Raw genomic sequence first — 16,115 nt, 5'->3', positions numbered from 1 at the left:
CTCAGGACGCCTGGCAGGCCGGTTACATCTGGGGGAGGGTTCCAAGCATCAGTGTTTCTTGAAGCTCCCCAGGCGATCCCAAAGAGTGGTCAAGGTTGAGAGCCACTGGTAGATTTAAAGCCATACAGCTCTCACCACCGGCTCTGCCCTTTTATTTTTTCCTCCTTCCTACCCTTGTCTCCACGCTCCTCTCCTCTCCCTCTCACTGGCTTGTTCTCCAGTCGTTCATACTTATTGCGTTGATACGACCCGCATGGCAACTGAGTAGTGGAAACCGCACTGAGCTGGGAAAGCCTGCAGCGAGCCTGGACCTCTGCCCCTTTGTGGTCTTGGCCCTTCACTCTGGATCTTTGTTTCCTCTTGAGTCGAATGGGGGATCATAACACTTGTTCTGCCTTCTTAAGAGGCTTGTGTGAGGAGCACAGGAAATATTGGACCCTAAAGTTCTTTGGGTGCTAGAGAGCTCTGTGGAGATGTAGGGAATATCTAGAGCTGCACGACCAGCATAGGGGCCACACAGTGTTAATACCACTCATGCGAAACAAGACTATATCAGGAATTCCCTGGTGATCTAGTGGTTAGGACTCTGAGCTTCCACTACAGGGGGCACAGGTTCGATCCCTGTTCAGGGAACTAAAATCCTGCAAGCTGCGCAGTACAGCCAAAAAAAAAAAAAAAAAAAAAAAAAGACTATATCATGTTTGCAAAATAATGAGACATGCATGGACATGAAAAATTCCTAATTCAGGACAGTGGTCACTGGGGGAAGAACGGGATGCGCCTGGGGAATTGCTGAGGGGGATTCAACTGTACTGTTAATGCTCTCTTTAAAAAACCAAATCTGGGGAGTTCCCTGGTGGTCCAGTGGTTAGGATTCGGTGCTTTCAGTGCCGTTCAATCCCTAGTCAGGGAACTGAGATCACGCAAGCCGAGGGGCGTGGCCAAAAGGAAAAATAATAAAATTAAATAGATAAAAAATTAAAAGCCAAATCTGAAGTAACTATGACAAAATGTGAAGGTTTGATAAAACTGGGGGTGTTTTCTACCAAATGTAAAATAGCTAGTGGGAAGCAGCCACATAGCACAGGGAGATCAGCTCAGTGCTTTGTGACCACCTAGAGGGGTGGGATAGGGAGGGTGGGAGGGAGATGCAAGAGGGAGGGGATATGGGGATATATGTATACGTATAGCTGATTCACTTTGTTATACAGCAGAAATTAACACACCATTGTAAAGCAATTATACCGCAATAAAGATGTTAAAAAAAAACTGGGGGTGTTTTATACTATTCTTTACTTTTCTGCACATTTGAAAAGAAGATAATAAAATAAATATACAACAGAAAGATATAAACATTTTTAAAGCAAAATAAAATACATTTTCTCAACTAGAGAAAGCCCGTGCACAGCAATGAAGACTGAATGCAGCCAAAATAAATAAATAAACAAATAATTAATAAAAATAAAAAACTATTAAAAAAAAGAAGCCATTTTATCACACCAGTCAGAATGGCCATCGTTAAAAGGTCTACAAATAACAAATGCTGAAGAGGGTGGAGAAAAGGGAACCCTCTTACACTGTTGGTAGGAATGTAAATTTGTGCAGCCACTATGGAAAATATGGAGGTTCCTTAAAAAACTAAAAAGAGCTCTCACCTTCTGAGATGGCCTACTCTGTCTATGGAGTATGTATTTCCCTGAATAAATCTGCTTTCACTCAAAAAACAAAAAACTAAAAAGAGATGCCATATGATCCAGTAATCCCACTCCTGGGCATATATTCAGAGAAATAGCAGCACTATTTACTATTGCCAAGACATGGAAGCAACGTAAATGTCAATCTACAGATGAATGGACAAAAAAGATGTGGTATATGTATACAATGGAATATTACTCAGCCATAAAAAAGAATGAAATAATGCCATTTGCAGCAACATGGTTGGACCTAGAGATTATCATACTAAGTGAAGTAAATCAAGAAAGAGAAAGACAGGGAATTCCCTGGCAGTCCAGTGGTTAGGACTCGGCACTTTCACTGCCGAGGGCCCAGGTTCAATCCCTGGTCGGGGAATTAAGATCCCTCGAGCCATGCGGCATGCCAAAAAAAGAGAGAGAGAGAGAGAAAGACAAATACCATATGATATCACTTATATGTGGAATCTAAAATATGACACAAATGAACTTATCTATGAAACAGAAACAGACTCACAGATGTAAAGAACAGACTTGTGGTTGCCAAGGGGGAGGAGAGGTGGGGGAAGGAAGAACTAGGAGTTTGGGATTAGCAGATGCAAACTATTATATCTAGGATGGATAAACAACAGGTCCTACTGTATAGCACAGGGAGCTATAGTCCATATTCTGTAATAAACCATAATGGAAAAGAATATGAAAAAATATATATGTATGTATAACTGAATCACTTTGCTGTACACCGGAAACTAACACAACATTGTAAATCAACTATACTTCAATAAAAAAAAGAGAGAGAGAAGCCATTTTAGGCCTAAACCATTTTGTGATCTAAGCCTGGCCACAATGCTTGCCCTTGAACAGGTCTCAGTAATAATGATCTTAAGGGAACAAAAGAACAAACTGTTGTAAGGCAAGAGAAGTAATAATAGCAAAGATAATAAATCAATTGTAAAGACTCCCAGTTCTGTTTCAAGGGTAAAGATTAGCCAGAAGCACTTTCTTGAGCTGTTTTGCAGAATTCAAACCCCCTCGGGTGCTCAACCACCAGATCAAGTGGAACCTAAAGGATGATGATGCTGACCTTTGCTGATGTCATGACTTCAACTATAGCTTGGACTCTGATGACCTTTGCCCCAATTCTATGCTGAAATCTCCTCTGCTCAAGCCCCTCCATGTGTATGCATACACCACCCAATCCCCTTCATGAATATGCATGCACCCTTAGCTTAAAACTTCCCCAATTTTGCTGTTCAGGGAGATACCGCTTTGGAAAAAATCCCCAGCATTCTCCTTATTTGCTGCAAGTAATAAATCCTTCCTTCTCCTGCTCTTTGACTTGGTTGTATCTTTTGGCTTGACACCCACCAAGAGGCGAACCTAGTTTTTGAGCAACATAATTGCTCTTACACTGACCAACCCTCTTACCTGCTTTTTGTAATTTTTCACTTCCCTCACTCTACTTGAGCCCCTGCTTCCTTCTCCTCCCTCCTCTCTCATTCTCCCTTTAAAACACGCTGCACAAATTGGAACGGAGCTCAGCTCTTTCCCCTACTGTCAGTAGTTACTGAACAAAATCTGTTTTCACTGCTTTAACTAAAGTCCAACTTTGTTGATCTTTGACACTCTCCACCGTCACCCTCCCTCAGAGACTCAGGGACAGAGACCACGTCTGTTTTGTTCACTGCTGAATCCTAAGTGTCTCCAAGAATGACAGGCACAACAAACATTTGCTGAATGAACAAATAAATGTTTGTTAAAATGCATATAGTAAAAAGACCCTGTTGGGCTGCACCCCGCAGACCTATAAGCCCTGTGCTTGCCCAGCTTCAAGACTGAAGAAAGAGCCCAGAGTCTGAGACAGGGACATCAGTGGTTTAATGGATGGGGGGATCTTACATGTCTGAAGCAAGGTCCTGGAGCGACATCCCACCGTGTGCTGCGGATGGCGGGCAGGACATAGCTGCAATCTTTGCTCCGGGGGAAGAGGAGATTGCCAGTTATAGGGGGAATTGACGTCAGGTTGGCTCATCGGTTACCAGGGAAACTAGCAGAGGAGCATGCCCCTCATTGCCCCACTGATAAGAACATTCGTCAGTAGCTGGGGCTTGGGGCAAGTATGTAGGAAGATCAGTCATGTGAGTAGGGGATAGGTGAAGCAGGCACTGGCAGAGCAGGGGATGTACAGAGAGCAAGAGAACAGCCATCTTCAGTGGTCTGACCATACAGACCCCAAGATTGTGAGACAGGAGACCTAGATTTTAGTCTCATCATTTGTCTTGGTTAACTTGTTACCTGAATCAAGTTTCTTCATCAGGACTTCCCTGGTGGCGCAGTGGTTAAGAATCCGCCTGCCAATGCAGGGGACACACGTTTGAGCCCTGGTCCGGGAAGATCCCACGTGCCATGGAGCAACTACGCCCGCAAGCCACAACTACTGAGCCTGCGCTCTAGAGCCCGTGAGCCACAACTACTGAGCCCACATGCCACAACTACTGAAGCCCGCGCAGCCCGTGCTCCGCAACAAGAGAAGCCACCACGAGAAGCCCATGCACTGCAACATAGAGTAGCCTCCGCTCGCTGCAACTAGAAGAAAGCCCGTGCGCAGCAACGAAGACCCAATGCAGCCATAAATAAATTAATTAATTAAAGAAAGAAAGAAAGAATCTGCCTGCCATTGCAGGGGACATGGGTTTGATCCCTGGTCCAGGAAGATCCCACATGCCACGGAGCAACTAAGCCTGTGCACCACAACTACTGAGCCCACATGCCACAGCTACTGAAGCCTGCGTGCCTAGAGCCCGCGCTCCACAAGAGAAGCCACCGCAATGAGAAGCCCGCGCACCACAACAAAGAGTAGCCCCCTCTTGACGCAACTAGAGAAAGCCCACACACAGCAACAAAGACCCAACGCAACCAAAAATATGTAAATAAATAAATGAAAAGGTGTTTCATTAAAAAAAAAAGTTGCTTCATCAACTTGGTCCAACTACTATCTGTGTAATCTGGGGCAGGACATGGAACCTCTCTTTTTCTCCGTTACCAAGCAATTCCTTCTTCACAGGATTGTTGCGAAGACTGAAATGGGGTGAGAGAAACACAATAGTGTGAGAGAAGATGCTCAGGAAACGAGTTCCAAGCTTGACCTTTTACTGGGTCTCTATTATCTGGCCTCTTACCCAGAGCCTATAGCTTGTGCTCTTAGGAGTGCAGACTCTGGAGCCAGACTGCCTTGAGTTTCAAGTCCTGCTTTGCTCCTTACTAGTTATGTGACTTTGGAAAGTGGCTTAACTTCTCAGCACTCTCTTCATCTGTAAACTGGGGATGATTGTAATCCCTACCTCATAGCGTTGTTTTGAGGACTAACAAAGTAAATACACTCACTTTGAGTGTATTTACTTTGTTAGTCCTCACGACAACACACACAACACCATATATAACATCATATATAAGTGTTAAATAGTGTGACCGGGCCTAGGGATCCTCATTCATAAGAAGCATCAGGCTTCAAGGTCCCTGGAGCCTCGGTGACTTCACACCTGCAGCTGGAGCAGCCGAAGGCTTCCTTCCCTTTCCTTACAGGGGTCTGGGGGTCAGAGGTCAGAGTCATTAACCCAGTCTCCCACTGGGCCATTTGAATCTCCTTCAGTCTTCACTGCCTGATCGGTGGTCTGAAGTCACTCTTCTAGGCGCTGGCTGGTCGTGTCTGGGATCTTCCTCGACCTCAGTGGCCAGTGAGGAAGCAGCGGTTTTCCTAGGCCACAGAGACGACTCCACAGCAATTTTCAACCCTGCCCTGCCCCAGGGACCCCCTTTTCGACTCAAAGTCCCCCAGAGAGTGGTGTGAGCGCCTGGAACTGACCGAAAGACTGGGGGTGGGGTCCGGCGCGGTTACTGTCCAAATTTAGCTTTTCTTCGGGGGGATGATCTGGGGTCCACTGGACCTAAGATTGAGTCCCTTCTAGGGCATGGAGATGTGAGGACGGGATCGAGAGGGCTTTCCTCCGGGTCTAATACACCCACCCCCTTCCGTCTTCTGGTTTTCTGCCTCCCCAGGGGCCCGCAAATTGCAATCCGGGAGAAAGGAGCAACCACTAGTGCCTGTCTACCTCTGAGGGCTCTGCGCCTGCCTAAACCGCCCCGAGCGGCCGCACTTCTCCTCCTCCTCTCTCTGTGACCTGTCGCTGTCACACGCCGCTTTGTCCACATCTCCTAACAGCCACCCCCTATGAGTTGGGCCGCAATCCTCCCCTCAATCGCACCTCCAGCTCCTCAAGGGACTCTCCGACCCCACTGGGAGCTCATGAGGGGGCCGCGCATGCGCGGACAGCACCTCCACGGAGGCCAGCTCGACCCCGCTGGAGGGCGGGGGGGGGATGGCGCATGCGCAGATGCTGTGCACCGCTCCAGAAGGGGAGATGGGCTGAGTGGGTGGTGGCGAAACTATACTTGTCCATCTCCGAGCCCCCTGCCGCCCTCCTTCCTCTCCCTGGGTCCGGTCTTCCCACACTCAGTCAGGACTATAGGACAGCCCCGTATTGGAATCTTAGTGTGAATCCTTCCGTTTAGCTAGCAGCCCCTCTAATAAAGAAAAAGAATGAGTAACAAGCATATTGAATCTGTTCACTTGCTTAGAGTGGGTGCAGCCTGTACATCGCCATCCAGTACTTGGTTCCAGAGCAGGCGACTCTTCTTCCCCACCTGGGAGTGGCAGAAATAAAAGGGGAACTTGTCCCCTGCCAATCCCCTTCGCTGGACTCTTTGGGTTCCCTCCTAACGAGCCCCTTCGCCAGTCTCTTTGGGGGCCTGAGCCACCTTTGGGCTACCTGTGCCGACGGATCAGGGTCTCCCCCATTGTGTCCCATATCCCCGCCAATGGGACAGTCTCACATGGCGCAGGTGGCCTAGGGTGGAGGGCACAAGCACTAAGCACGACAGTTACTACTGACTGACACCTTTTATACCAGACATGATACACTAGGATAAAGCGAGTATTCGTATTCCCACTTGATTGCGGAGGAAACTGAGGCCGGAAGACGAAGAAGACTCGACCCAGATCCCACAGCCTCCAGCCGCCCCTTCAGTGGGTGCATGGTCAAGACTTATCACAGATAGGGCCTCTAAAGTCTCGCACCCGGAATGGGCACCCCTGCCCCCGCGGGCCTCCCACTTCTGGGTGTCGCCCAGTCACACTGGCGGGGGTTTCACTGGCACTGCCGCCCCGCCCGGGCTGACTCATCTCCCTCACACCCTTTATTCTGTTCCGAGTCTTTCCTAACTCGACCCAGGCGGGCGCGGAGGGGATTTGGGGGCCGGCAGAGTTGTTGGAGAAACTAGTCTAAGTCCTTAGCTGGAGAGCTGGGAGGCCCTGAGAGGGCCAGCCCCTGTGAGGGCCAGCCCCTGTGTTCGCCTCTGACCAGGAGTGGGGGGGGGGGGGGGGGTTCCGCGCCGCCTGGAGGAGGGATGATGAGGAGCCCGGAGGGAGAAGAACGCTTCCACCCGCATTGCCGGAGCCTCCCTCCTCCCGGCTCCCGCCCCCTGCGGGCGGCGGCTGTCACTGCTCGCTCCGGCGCCAGCTGGCTCCTGGTTCTCCTGGTTCTTCATGCGTACTTGCTCGCTTTCCTGCCTTCCCACCGGCTGTCCACATCCCTTTCCCTTCCTTCCCCACTTTCTCCCTTGCTCCCGTCCTCTTTGCCTTCCTCGACCTCCATATTGCCAGAATACTGTTGTCTCCCTCCCACTCCTCCCCTCCAAACAAACAAAAAACAAACCCAACTGGTCATGTGATGGCTTCACTAAGCCTGCAGATGACTCCCAGCTTTTTAGCTCGCCTGCTGGGTGGATATGTAAACCATGAGGTAATTCTTCCAAGTCTGTGAAGGGAAGGTAGCTACAAGTGGAACTGATGCTGTGTACTGATCACAACACATCGATTCCACCAAATGATGCAGGTTTATTGGGATGTCACACATATGCATTCATTCACTCAGCAAACTGCCGTCTGTTCTGCGCCAGGCCCTGTATGGCAAATGAAGGATAAAGAGATAAGAATACATCCCTGATCTCTCAGGAGTGTAAGTATTGTATTGGTTCAGAGGTGGGCATAGAGAGCCGTGGGAGCCTGAAGAGGAATATCTCACCATCCTGGAGGTTATCTGTGGGGTAGGGGTGCCATATTTAGCAACTAAAAATAGAGGATTCCCACTCAGATATGAATTTCAGATAAATAACAAATAATTTTAATTATTAACAAATAATATTAGTATACGTATGTCTCAAATATTGCATGGGAGATACTTATGCTAAAAATTATTTTTTGTTTATGTGAAATTCAAATTTCATTACTGAGCATCTTGTATCTCATCTGGCAGCACTACTGTGGGGGGTATCAAGTCACTCGTCATTGCTGGAAAGTACAGTGTTATACAGGCTGAAGTCAGACAGTCAGAATGCAGCAACTTATGGAGAGCCCTAAAAGTGGGGGAGAACCACTCAAAGGGTTTAAAGCAAGGAGGGGGTAACATAATAAAATTTTAGTTTTAGGAAGAGGTTTCTTCTGGCTTCTTGGAGGATCCTTTTAAGAGTGACAACAGTGGGATCTCACTAGTTATAATAGTACAGGCAAGAGATTTTGGACAGTGATAGTAGGAAGATGGGAGAGAGGAAGTGCCAGATTTAAGATGTATGTAGGAGTTAGATCAACAGGATTTGGCAATTGATTAGATGGAGTGAAGAGGGCATCATTCCCAGCGTCCAGCTTTGGAGTCTGGAAAGATGGTATTGCTACCAACTGAGATAGAACAAATGTTGGAGGCAAGGACTGAGTTTAGTTTAGGACATGTGTTGGAGGTGCCTAAGGGACATCTGGTGTAGGGGGCCAGCAAATAATTGGCTATCTCATTCTGAAATTTGGTGGAAAAGGTAAGCCTGGAGATTAGGAAGTCTTCAGCAGAGAGGCGATATTGAAACCAGGAGATGGATGAGCTCCCCAGAAAAGGAACTCAGGCAGAAGGCCAAGAAGAAGCAGGAGGAACCAGGAAAGTGAGGTGTCATGGAAGCCAAGGGGTGGTTTCTAGGAGAGGGAAGTGATCGACCATGTCAGATGCAGCCAGAAAGTCCTGATTACACAAAGGCTGAACAATGACCATTGATTTGGACACAGGTAAAGTCATCATGACCTTAGGCTGGCATCAAACAGGCTCATTTAGACATCAGACCCATTTCTTCAAATGATAAACACTCAGCTAGCATGCGTCCTCAGCATGCTCTCAGATAAACATCACAGTCATTCTCACATCCCACACACTCCTTCAGAATTTAAGCCATTCATTTGAATTGTGCCCCAACTCACTCGGAAATTACAGGCACACCTTCAGATGCTCTCCATACTCATCAGCTGGGGGCCTTTATATTTGCCAATGTCACCTCAGAGTCGGAGCTAGTGCAGCTCTGCCTTTGCAGGGATAACTGCAGGCACCCACGAGGGGTAAATGGGTTATCCTGTGGTTTTTATCTCCCAGGAGTGAAGACCACTGTTGTTCTTCGCTCACCTCCTGGTAGAGCTAATACCCCCTGGGTAATGCTGGATGTTGCTGGTTCTGGTGTCCCTGACATGACTCTTTGCTCACCTCTGGCCCTCATGCACCCTAACTGATGAGTGTGTGCAAAAGTTGAGTTTGCGCTGTTTCCTTTTTTTTTTTTTTTTTTTTTTGGCGGTGCCATGTGGTGCAGCACGTGGGATCTTAGCTCCCCGACCAGGGATCGAACCCATGCCCCTGCAGTGGAAGCGTGGAGTCTTAACCACTGGACCACCAGGGAAGTCCTGTTCCCTATTTTCTAATTATCTTCAGACAGAGGCGCGAACAATAAGAGAGGGGATGCTCAATGGCACAAATCCCCAAGGAAGTGGGAGGGGTTGGGATCCAGAGCCCAGTGGGAAGGGCAAGCCTCAGACAGGACCTCTCTTCTCTGAGACCCAAGGAAAGAAGAGTGTGGGTAGAGACAAGGTTGGAGGTGAAAAGAGAGGAAGTGTTCACCCAATAGCCTCTGTTTGCTTTAAATGCAGTAGTTCTTAACCCAGGGTCCACAGCCCTTTCAGTGTCTGTAGAGAGAATTCAAGGAGCCCATGGACTTGGAGGTGGGAGTGGGAATTGCATCTTTATTTTCACTATCACCAACAGATATATAGCATGTCCTTCTAGGGCATGTGGGTAACGAACTACAGTAGTATTAGCAGTACCCGTGGCTTTGTAACCAATAGAAATCAGATTTTCATAGCATATCATGGCTGTTGCAGATCTCTCAAAATTACATCACTATTTGAAATCATGGTAGTCACTAGACCTGTTGATAGAGTTTGGTATTTAATGTATTAATAAAGAAGCACTTATATAACTACATTACAGATGTCTTTCTTATTTTGGTAATAGTATTTCTTTCGTACTCTTTATTTATCTCATGCATGCATTATTCTGGGAAGGGGTTCCTTAGACTTCACCAGATTGCCAGAAGTGTTCTTAGCATAAAAAAGGCTAAGAGACACTGCTCTGAAGAGTAACAGTAGCTAACATTTACATAGCTCTTCCTAAAGGCCCTGTACTGTTTTAAGTACCTTTTTCTTTTCCTTATGTAGTTGTTAACTCATTTATTCCTAACAACCCTACGAGGGAGGTGCTTTGATTACACTCATTTTATGGAAGAGGATAATGAGGCACAACAGTAAAGTAGCTTGCCCAAGGTCATCCAGCTAGTAAATGATGAAGCTGAGATTCAAACCCAGACCTCTGGCTTCAGAGCCTTTGTTGAAAAGTCAAGGAGGTGAATTGGTAGAATGCCAAGGGGTAAATGGGTTGAGGGCACTGGTGAGAATGGTAAAGAGAGAGGAGGAATGAGAGAGGGTCTACACTGTCCAGAAGAAAAGTAGGAAGAGGCTGCTGGGCTGGAGAAAATAGAAAGGTCCACAGATCAACAGGGTTCAAGGAGATAAAAGAAGTGGTGGAGAGGAGGAGACCTGAGGTGACAGGGAGAACACGGTCCGAGTGAGAGACAGTGGTGTGTAGATGTGGGGGAGTCATTCCAGGGCATGACAAGGTTAATAATGCGGTTTAGACAGAGGTGGTTAAAGTAGAGAGGAGGTGAAAGTCCCTGGAGCTGAGCAGATGAAAGAATCATGAAGTTGGGCCAGCAAATTCTTCCAAGATTGGCTGATCGATTGATTGATTCATTCCTTCATTTGTATTGAGTGTCTAGTACACGCTAGGCAGTGTTCTTGGCATTAGGTAGCCAAGAGGTAAACCAGCAGGACAAGACCCTGCTGCCATGGGGTTTACCTTCCAGCACAGGGAGAACAACACAAATACACACACAGACGAGGCCAGGTTAGACAAGACTCAAAAGCCTCTGAGGCACAATTCCACAATGCCAAAAGTTCTGAAAAGTATAGGTTGTTTTTTCATACTTTGGAGCCCAAACTCGTTAGGTGACAAAACCTGATCTGAAGTAGCATGACGTTATTTGTAGTCTTGAGTCACTCAGTGTGAATTTTCATACTTTTGACTCTAGAAATTAATGTTCAATTATAAGTGATGCTCCAGACCTTTCTAAGTAGTTATGTAATATAGACTATATGCGGTATATAGAGTTATGTAATATAGGGTACATGTCTTCCTTTCTAAAATTGAAAAAATTCTGAATTCCAAAGCATATCTGGCCCCAAGTTTGGAAAAAAGATGATGGGCCTGTAAGTGCTATGCAGAGAATTCAAACATGCAATGTGTTGATTCAAAAACTGGCCCCTGAACAGGGAGGGCAAGGAGAAACTGAAGAAAGAGGCAGACCACTCCGCATTGGTAGGTGGCAGATTTAATGAGCAAGGGAACTTCCAAGGTTTGTTTTGGGTGGCCGAAAGGCAAATAGATCTCCACACCCACCTGCCAGAATCTTAAAAGTTTATATAGAGGCGTTAAGGGGGTTCAGTAATGTATTCAGTCCAGATGGTCTCAACACCTTACTCTTTCAAGACTGCGTCCTTAAAACAGTTCCACCTGTGGGAATGGTGGATCTATTCCAAGGACAGAGGAGGGGTAAGGAGTCTCCCAATGCCTGGGTCCAGCTCTGTGGTCAACCAGAGGTCACGTCCTCTTTTTAATATGTCTAAGCATAAGTCCTAAGGAATGCAGATCTCTTTATTAAATAAGTCTTTTTTTTTTTTTTTTTTTTTTTTCGGTACGCGGGCCTCTCACCGTTGCGGCCCCTCCCGTTGAGGAGCACAGGCTCCGGACGCACAGGCTCAGCGGCCATGGCTCACGGGCCCAGCCGCTCCGCGGCATGTGGGATCCTCCCAGACCAGGGCACGAACCCGCATCCACTGCATCGGCAGGCGGACTCTCAACCACTGCGCCACCAGGGAAGCCCAGGTCACGTCCTCTTGATGACATCTTCCAAGCCAATGGGATAGTAACTAGGTGGTTTACAGCTTGAGAGTTCCGGGAGGGGAGGTGACATTTAAGCTTAGCTCTGAATGACCAAACAACAACAACAACAACAGCAACAAATACAGTCATGCAAAGATCGGGGGAGAGCATTCCAAACAGAGGGAATAGCTAATTCAAAGATAACACAGGGGGGAGGGATAAATTGGGAGATTGGGATTAACATATACACACTACTTACTATATATAAAGTAGATAAATAATAAGAACCTACTGTACAGCACAGGGAACTCTACTCAATACTCTGTAATGGCCAATATGAGAAAAGAATCTAAAAAAACAGTGGATATATGTATATGTGTAACTGATTCACTTTGCTGTACACCTGAAACTAACGCAACATTGTAAATCAACTATACTCCAATAAAAATTAAAAAACAAGCAAAGAAGAACACAAAGAGGGCACTGTGGTTGGAGCATACTGGGCTCAGTGAAGAGTGCTATAGACTGCTGGGGGGCTTCATGTTGTTAGAAAGATTGTGAATCTGGTATTAAATCCTTTGATGAATATGGTGTAGTGACCATGAGTGTGGCGGTGGTCAACATTTAGGAGGCCCAGAGGGAAGTCTTCCTGGATGGGAAAACACAAAGGGAGATATTTCAGATAGATTAAACATACAACCGAATGAGGCTGAAAATGTAGACTAAGGTTATGGTCTGAAGACCTTGGTTTGGGGAGAAGTATACTTCCATAGAAAGAAATCAGATTAGATAGATTAGGTGGGCTCAGGATTCTAATTGGGATACTGGTTAAAAGATGTTCTAGGATGTTCTGGGTCTTAAATGACAGTCTCTCGTTGAGGTCCAATCTGAAATGTTTCCAATCTCATCTGGGCTTTGGGGTTTAAAATAGGTTAGACAAAAAAGACAGTAGCAAAGGCTGACCTGATGAAAGATGTTTTTGGCTTCTCTGTTTATGCCTCTTTGGGTTTGTGCTTCTCAGCAGCTGTATCAGAATGTCTGTCTCCTAGCTTCTCTCTTAATGGCTCCCCACATCCATATCTCTGAGAATCTGTCGGTCATCTCTGTTCCTCTCAATCTCTTCCTCGACATGTTTCTCTGTACATGGCTCTCAGAATCTCCATCTTTGGATATCCATGTCTGGGTTCTAGAATCTGGTTCTTTGTCCCTTCCTTCGTGTGTCTGTACTGTAATTATCTCTTTTTCCAATTGAACTTTTTCCAACTTCCCTCTTGTAAGGCATGAACCTTTTATTATTCCTCTGGTTATCCCCAGTGCCCCGCACAGAGCCCGGCATATAGGAGTCTCTCAGATATAAACATATGAATGTTGAATGGAGGCTTTTTCCGAGGAGTAAGGTACACATGCTCAATCTCCTGTCCCCCTCCCCCCAGCGGAGCTGGCCGTCTGCCCAAAGGCCGGAGGTTGTGGTGGTGCGATGCTGCTACTCGTTGTTTTCTCCCCCGGGTGAAATAACTCTCGGCCGGGACCTTGCCTGGGCCTGCTCTCGGGTCTTGGACGCTAGCCGCCGGCACTCGCCGTTTGTCCTTAGCCGCGGACAGCCAGTCTCGCCGGCCCCGCCCCGCGGCTCTGCCTCGGCCAACCAGCGAGCGCCCGGCAGTCCTGCTTGTAGAGAGGCCGGCGCAAAATGGCTGCTGCGTGTCGGAGCGTGAAGGTAACCGGGTCTTCGTCCCTGCTTCTTGCCCCGCTGCACCTGCTGGGACGGCGCGGCCGTAGAACTAGGGGGGAGAGGTCGGTGCTGGCAGAAAGGGTTACTCTTATCGAGGCCTGCTGTTGCGGCGGTTGGCCTCGGGAGGTGAAGGTCAACTCTCTGGGGCACGTGCATGCGGGGTGTCTGGATGGGCTTCTGGGGTATGAGACACCCAGAGGTCCCATCGTTAAAGTGAGGAGGCACATCTGGGTCAAACCGCAGGGGTGACCAGGAGCCTCCCTCGCAGAAGCCTGGAAAATGGGCAGATGCAAGGGTGGGGGTGGTCTGTACAGTATAGTTGTTGACCGTGCCCCTCTTCACAGGGTCTGGTCGCCGTAATAACCGGTGGAGCCTCGGGCCTCGGCTTGGCCACGGCGGAGCGACTGGTGGGGCAGGGGGCCACTGCTGTACTTCTCGACCTGCCCAACTCGGATGGGGAGACCCAGGCCAAGAAGTTAGGGAAGAACTGCGCCTTTGCCCCAGCGGACGTAAGTGGGATTACCTCACCTCTCCCATGGGGTCCCTTTTCATAAGGGTACCGTCTATGTGGGCAGTGGACCCATCTCCTTTTCCCTTTTGGCCTGAGCCATTTTCAAAACGCCTGCGGTAAGGAATTTCTAAAGCTGGGTTTCACAACGGAGGGGTTGGGAATTGGCCATATCAGAATCTCTTCAAGGAAGTATGTATAGTTTGAAAATGCATATTGTGCCCTGTAATTTTATATTTACAAAGTCAAAAAACTTTTCATGAAACAAACTACAGGAAGTAAAGCTTGACGAAATTATCTTAGCAGGTACGGGTACAAAAAAGCTAGTTTATCTTCATATCAATAATTCTCAAAACTTCTCTGATCCACAGCAGTTGAGAATCTCCAGGGGTATGTGAATTTATCAGAAGAGGGTATGGATTTCAAAAATGTTTTGAAACACTGCTCTGTATTACCTAACATTTTCACCTTTGTCCCACTCTTGAGTTTTCTTTCTCCTGGCCTCTCCCTTGCTTACACAATTCTCTTGTCACTCAAAGAGTGAACCTGCCTTGCCCTCCCCTCCTCAAGATTTAGTGGTATGTGTGTGATGGGAGATGAATACCTTCTCCACTTCTCCCTTTGAAGGTGACCTCAGAGAAGGACGTGCAAGCAGCCCTGACTCTAGCAAAAGAAAAGTTTGGCCGTGTGGATGTCGCAGTCAACTGTGCAGGCATTGCAGTGGCCAGCAAGACATACAACTTAAAGAAGAGCCAGGCCCATACCTTGGAGGACTTTCAGCGAGTTCTCAATGTAAGGCCTTAGAGGTTCTCCAGGGGTAGTAGTAAGAAGTATTTGGCTGTGGGTGTCCCCAAAGCTTTTAGGGGACAAAAGACTGCTTCTGCTTTAGGTTCTACACCATGTTTCTACTGGTCCTCCAGGTGAATCTCATAGGCACCTTCAATGTGATCCGCCTGGTAGCTGGTGAGATGGGCCAGAATGAACCAGACCAGGGAGGCCAACGTGGGGTCATCATCAACACAGCCAGTGTAGCTGCCTTTGAGGGCCAGGTGTGTGAGTAGGGGCAAGGCTTGTGCCTTGGTGACTTGTTGGGGCCCCTTCCCCCTGTGACCTCCACTCCTTCTCCAGGTTGGACAAGCTGCATACTCTGCTTCCAAGGGGGGCATAGTGGGCATGACACTGCCCATTGCTCGGGATCTGGCTCCCATGGGCATCCGGGTGATGACCATTGCTCCAGGTAGACATATCCCCTCCCTGCCACACCTGGGATTGGATGGGATCTGTGGGCAATTGAGAGGGGAAGGTATTTACCATCTAAACAGCAGCAGCCTTCTATCTCTGGGCATAGGGAAGCACCACAAGTAGGGTTAAGGTGAGGAGGGACCAGGTAAATATGAAAGCGAGGGTGGGTCTCTGACTCTGGTTGTCTTGTCTAGGCCTATTTGGCACTCCGCTGTTGACCACCCTCCCAGATAAAGTGCGCAACTTCCTGGCCAGCCAGGTGCCCTTCCCCAGCCGACTGGGTGACTCTGCTGAGTATGCTCATCTGGTACAGGCCATCATCGAGAACCCATTCCTCAATGGAGAGGTCATCCGGCTGGATGGGGCCATCCGCATGCAGCCTTGAAGGGGGAAGGCAGAGAAAACACAGGCTCCTCTGTCCCTCCTCTTCCTGGAGTACTCTACTCCAGCTTGGGAGGAAGCCCAGTAGCCATTTTGTAACCTCTGCCCACCAGTCACCCTTCGTGCCTAATAAAGTCTCTTTCTCACAGGGG

General features: G+C 47.9%; 1 protein-coding gene and 1 long non-coding RNA gene across 2 annotated transcripts in view; one reads left to right on the top strand and one right to left on the bottom strand.

Annotated features, from left to right (window-relative positions):
- Nucleotides 1–3,673, bottom strand: part of LOC309839238 — a 51,521-nt gene extending 47,848 nt beyond the window's left edge. The window contains exon 1 of the long non-coding RNA XR_014298490.1: nt 3,591–3,673. This is a non-coding gene — a long non-coding RNA (uncharacterized lncRNA). The remainder of the gene's footprint in view (nt 1–3,590) is intronic.
- Nucleotides 3,674–13,704: 10,031 nt separating this feature from the next.
- HSD17B10 (hydroxysteroid 17-beta dehydrogenase 10) lies at nt 13,705–16,113 on the top strand. The gene is made up of 6 exons (XM_082680623.1): nt 13,705–13,817; nt 14,177–14,341; nt 14,968–15,132; nt 15,261–15,389; nt 15,469–15,577; nt 15,777–16,113. The coding sequence occupies exons 1-6, from the start codon at nt 13,791–13,793 to the stop codon at nt 15,965–15,967; spliced, it is 786 nt and encodes a 261-aa protein (XP_082536749.1). The 5' UTR covers nt 13,705–13,790; the 3' UTR covers nt 15,968–16,113.
- Nucleotides 16,114–16,115: the final 2 nt, after the last annotated feature.

Source organism: Grampus griseus, assembly GCF_964374135.1.
Source record: "Grampus griseus genome assembly, chromosome: X".
NCBI classification, from domain to species: Eukaryota; Metazoa; Chordata; class Mammalia; order Artiodactyla; family Delphinidae; genus Grampus; species Grampus griseus.
Note: the sequence above shows the minus strand (reverse complement) of the source record. Positions and strands in the feature narration are given on the sequence as shown.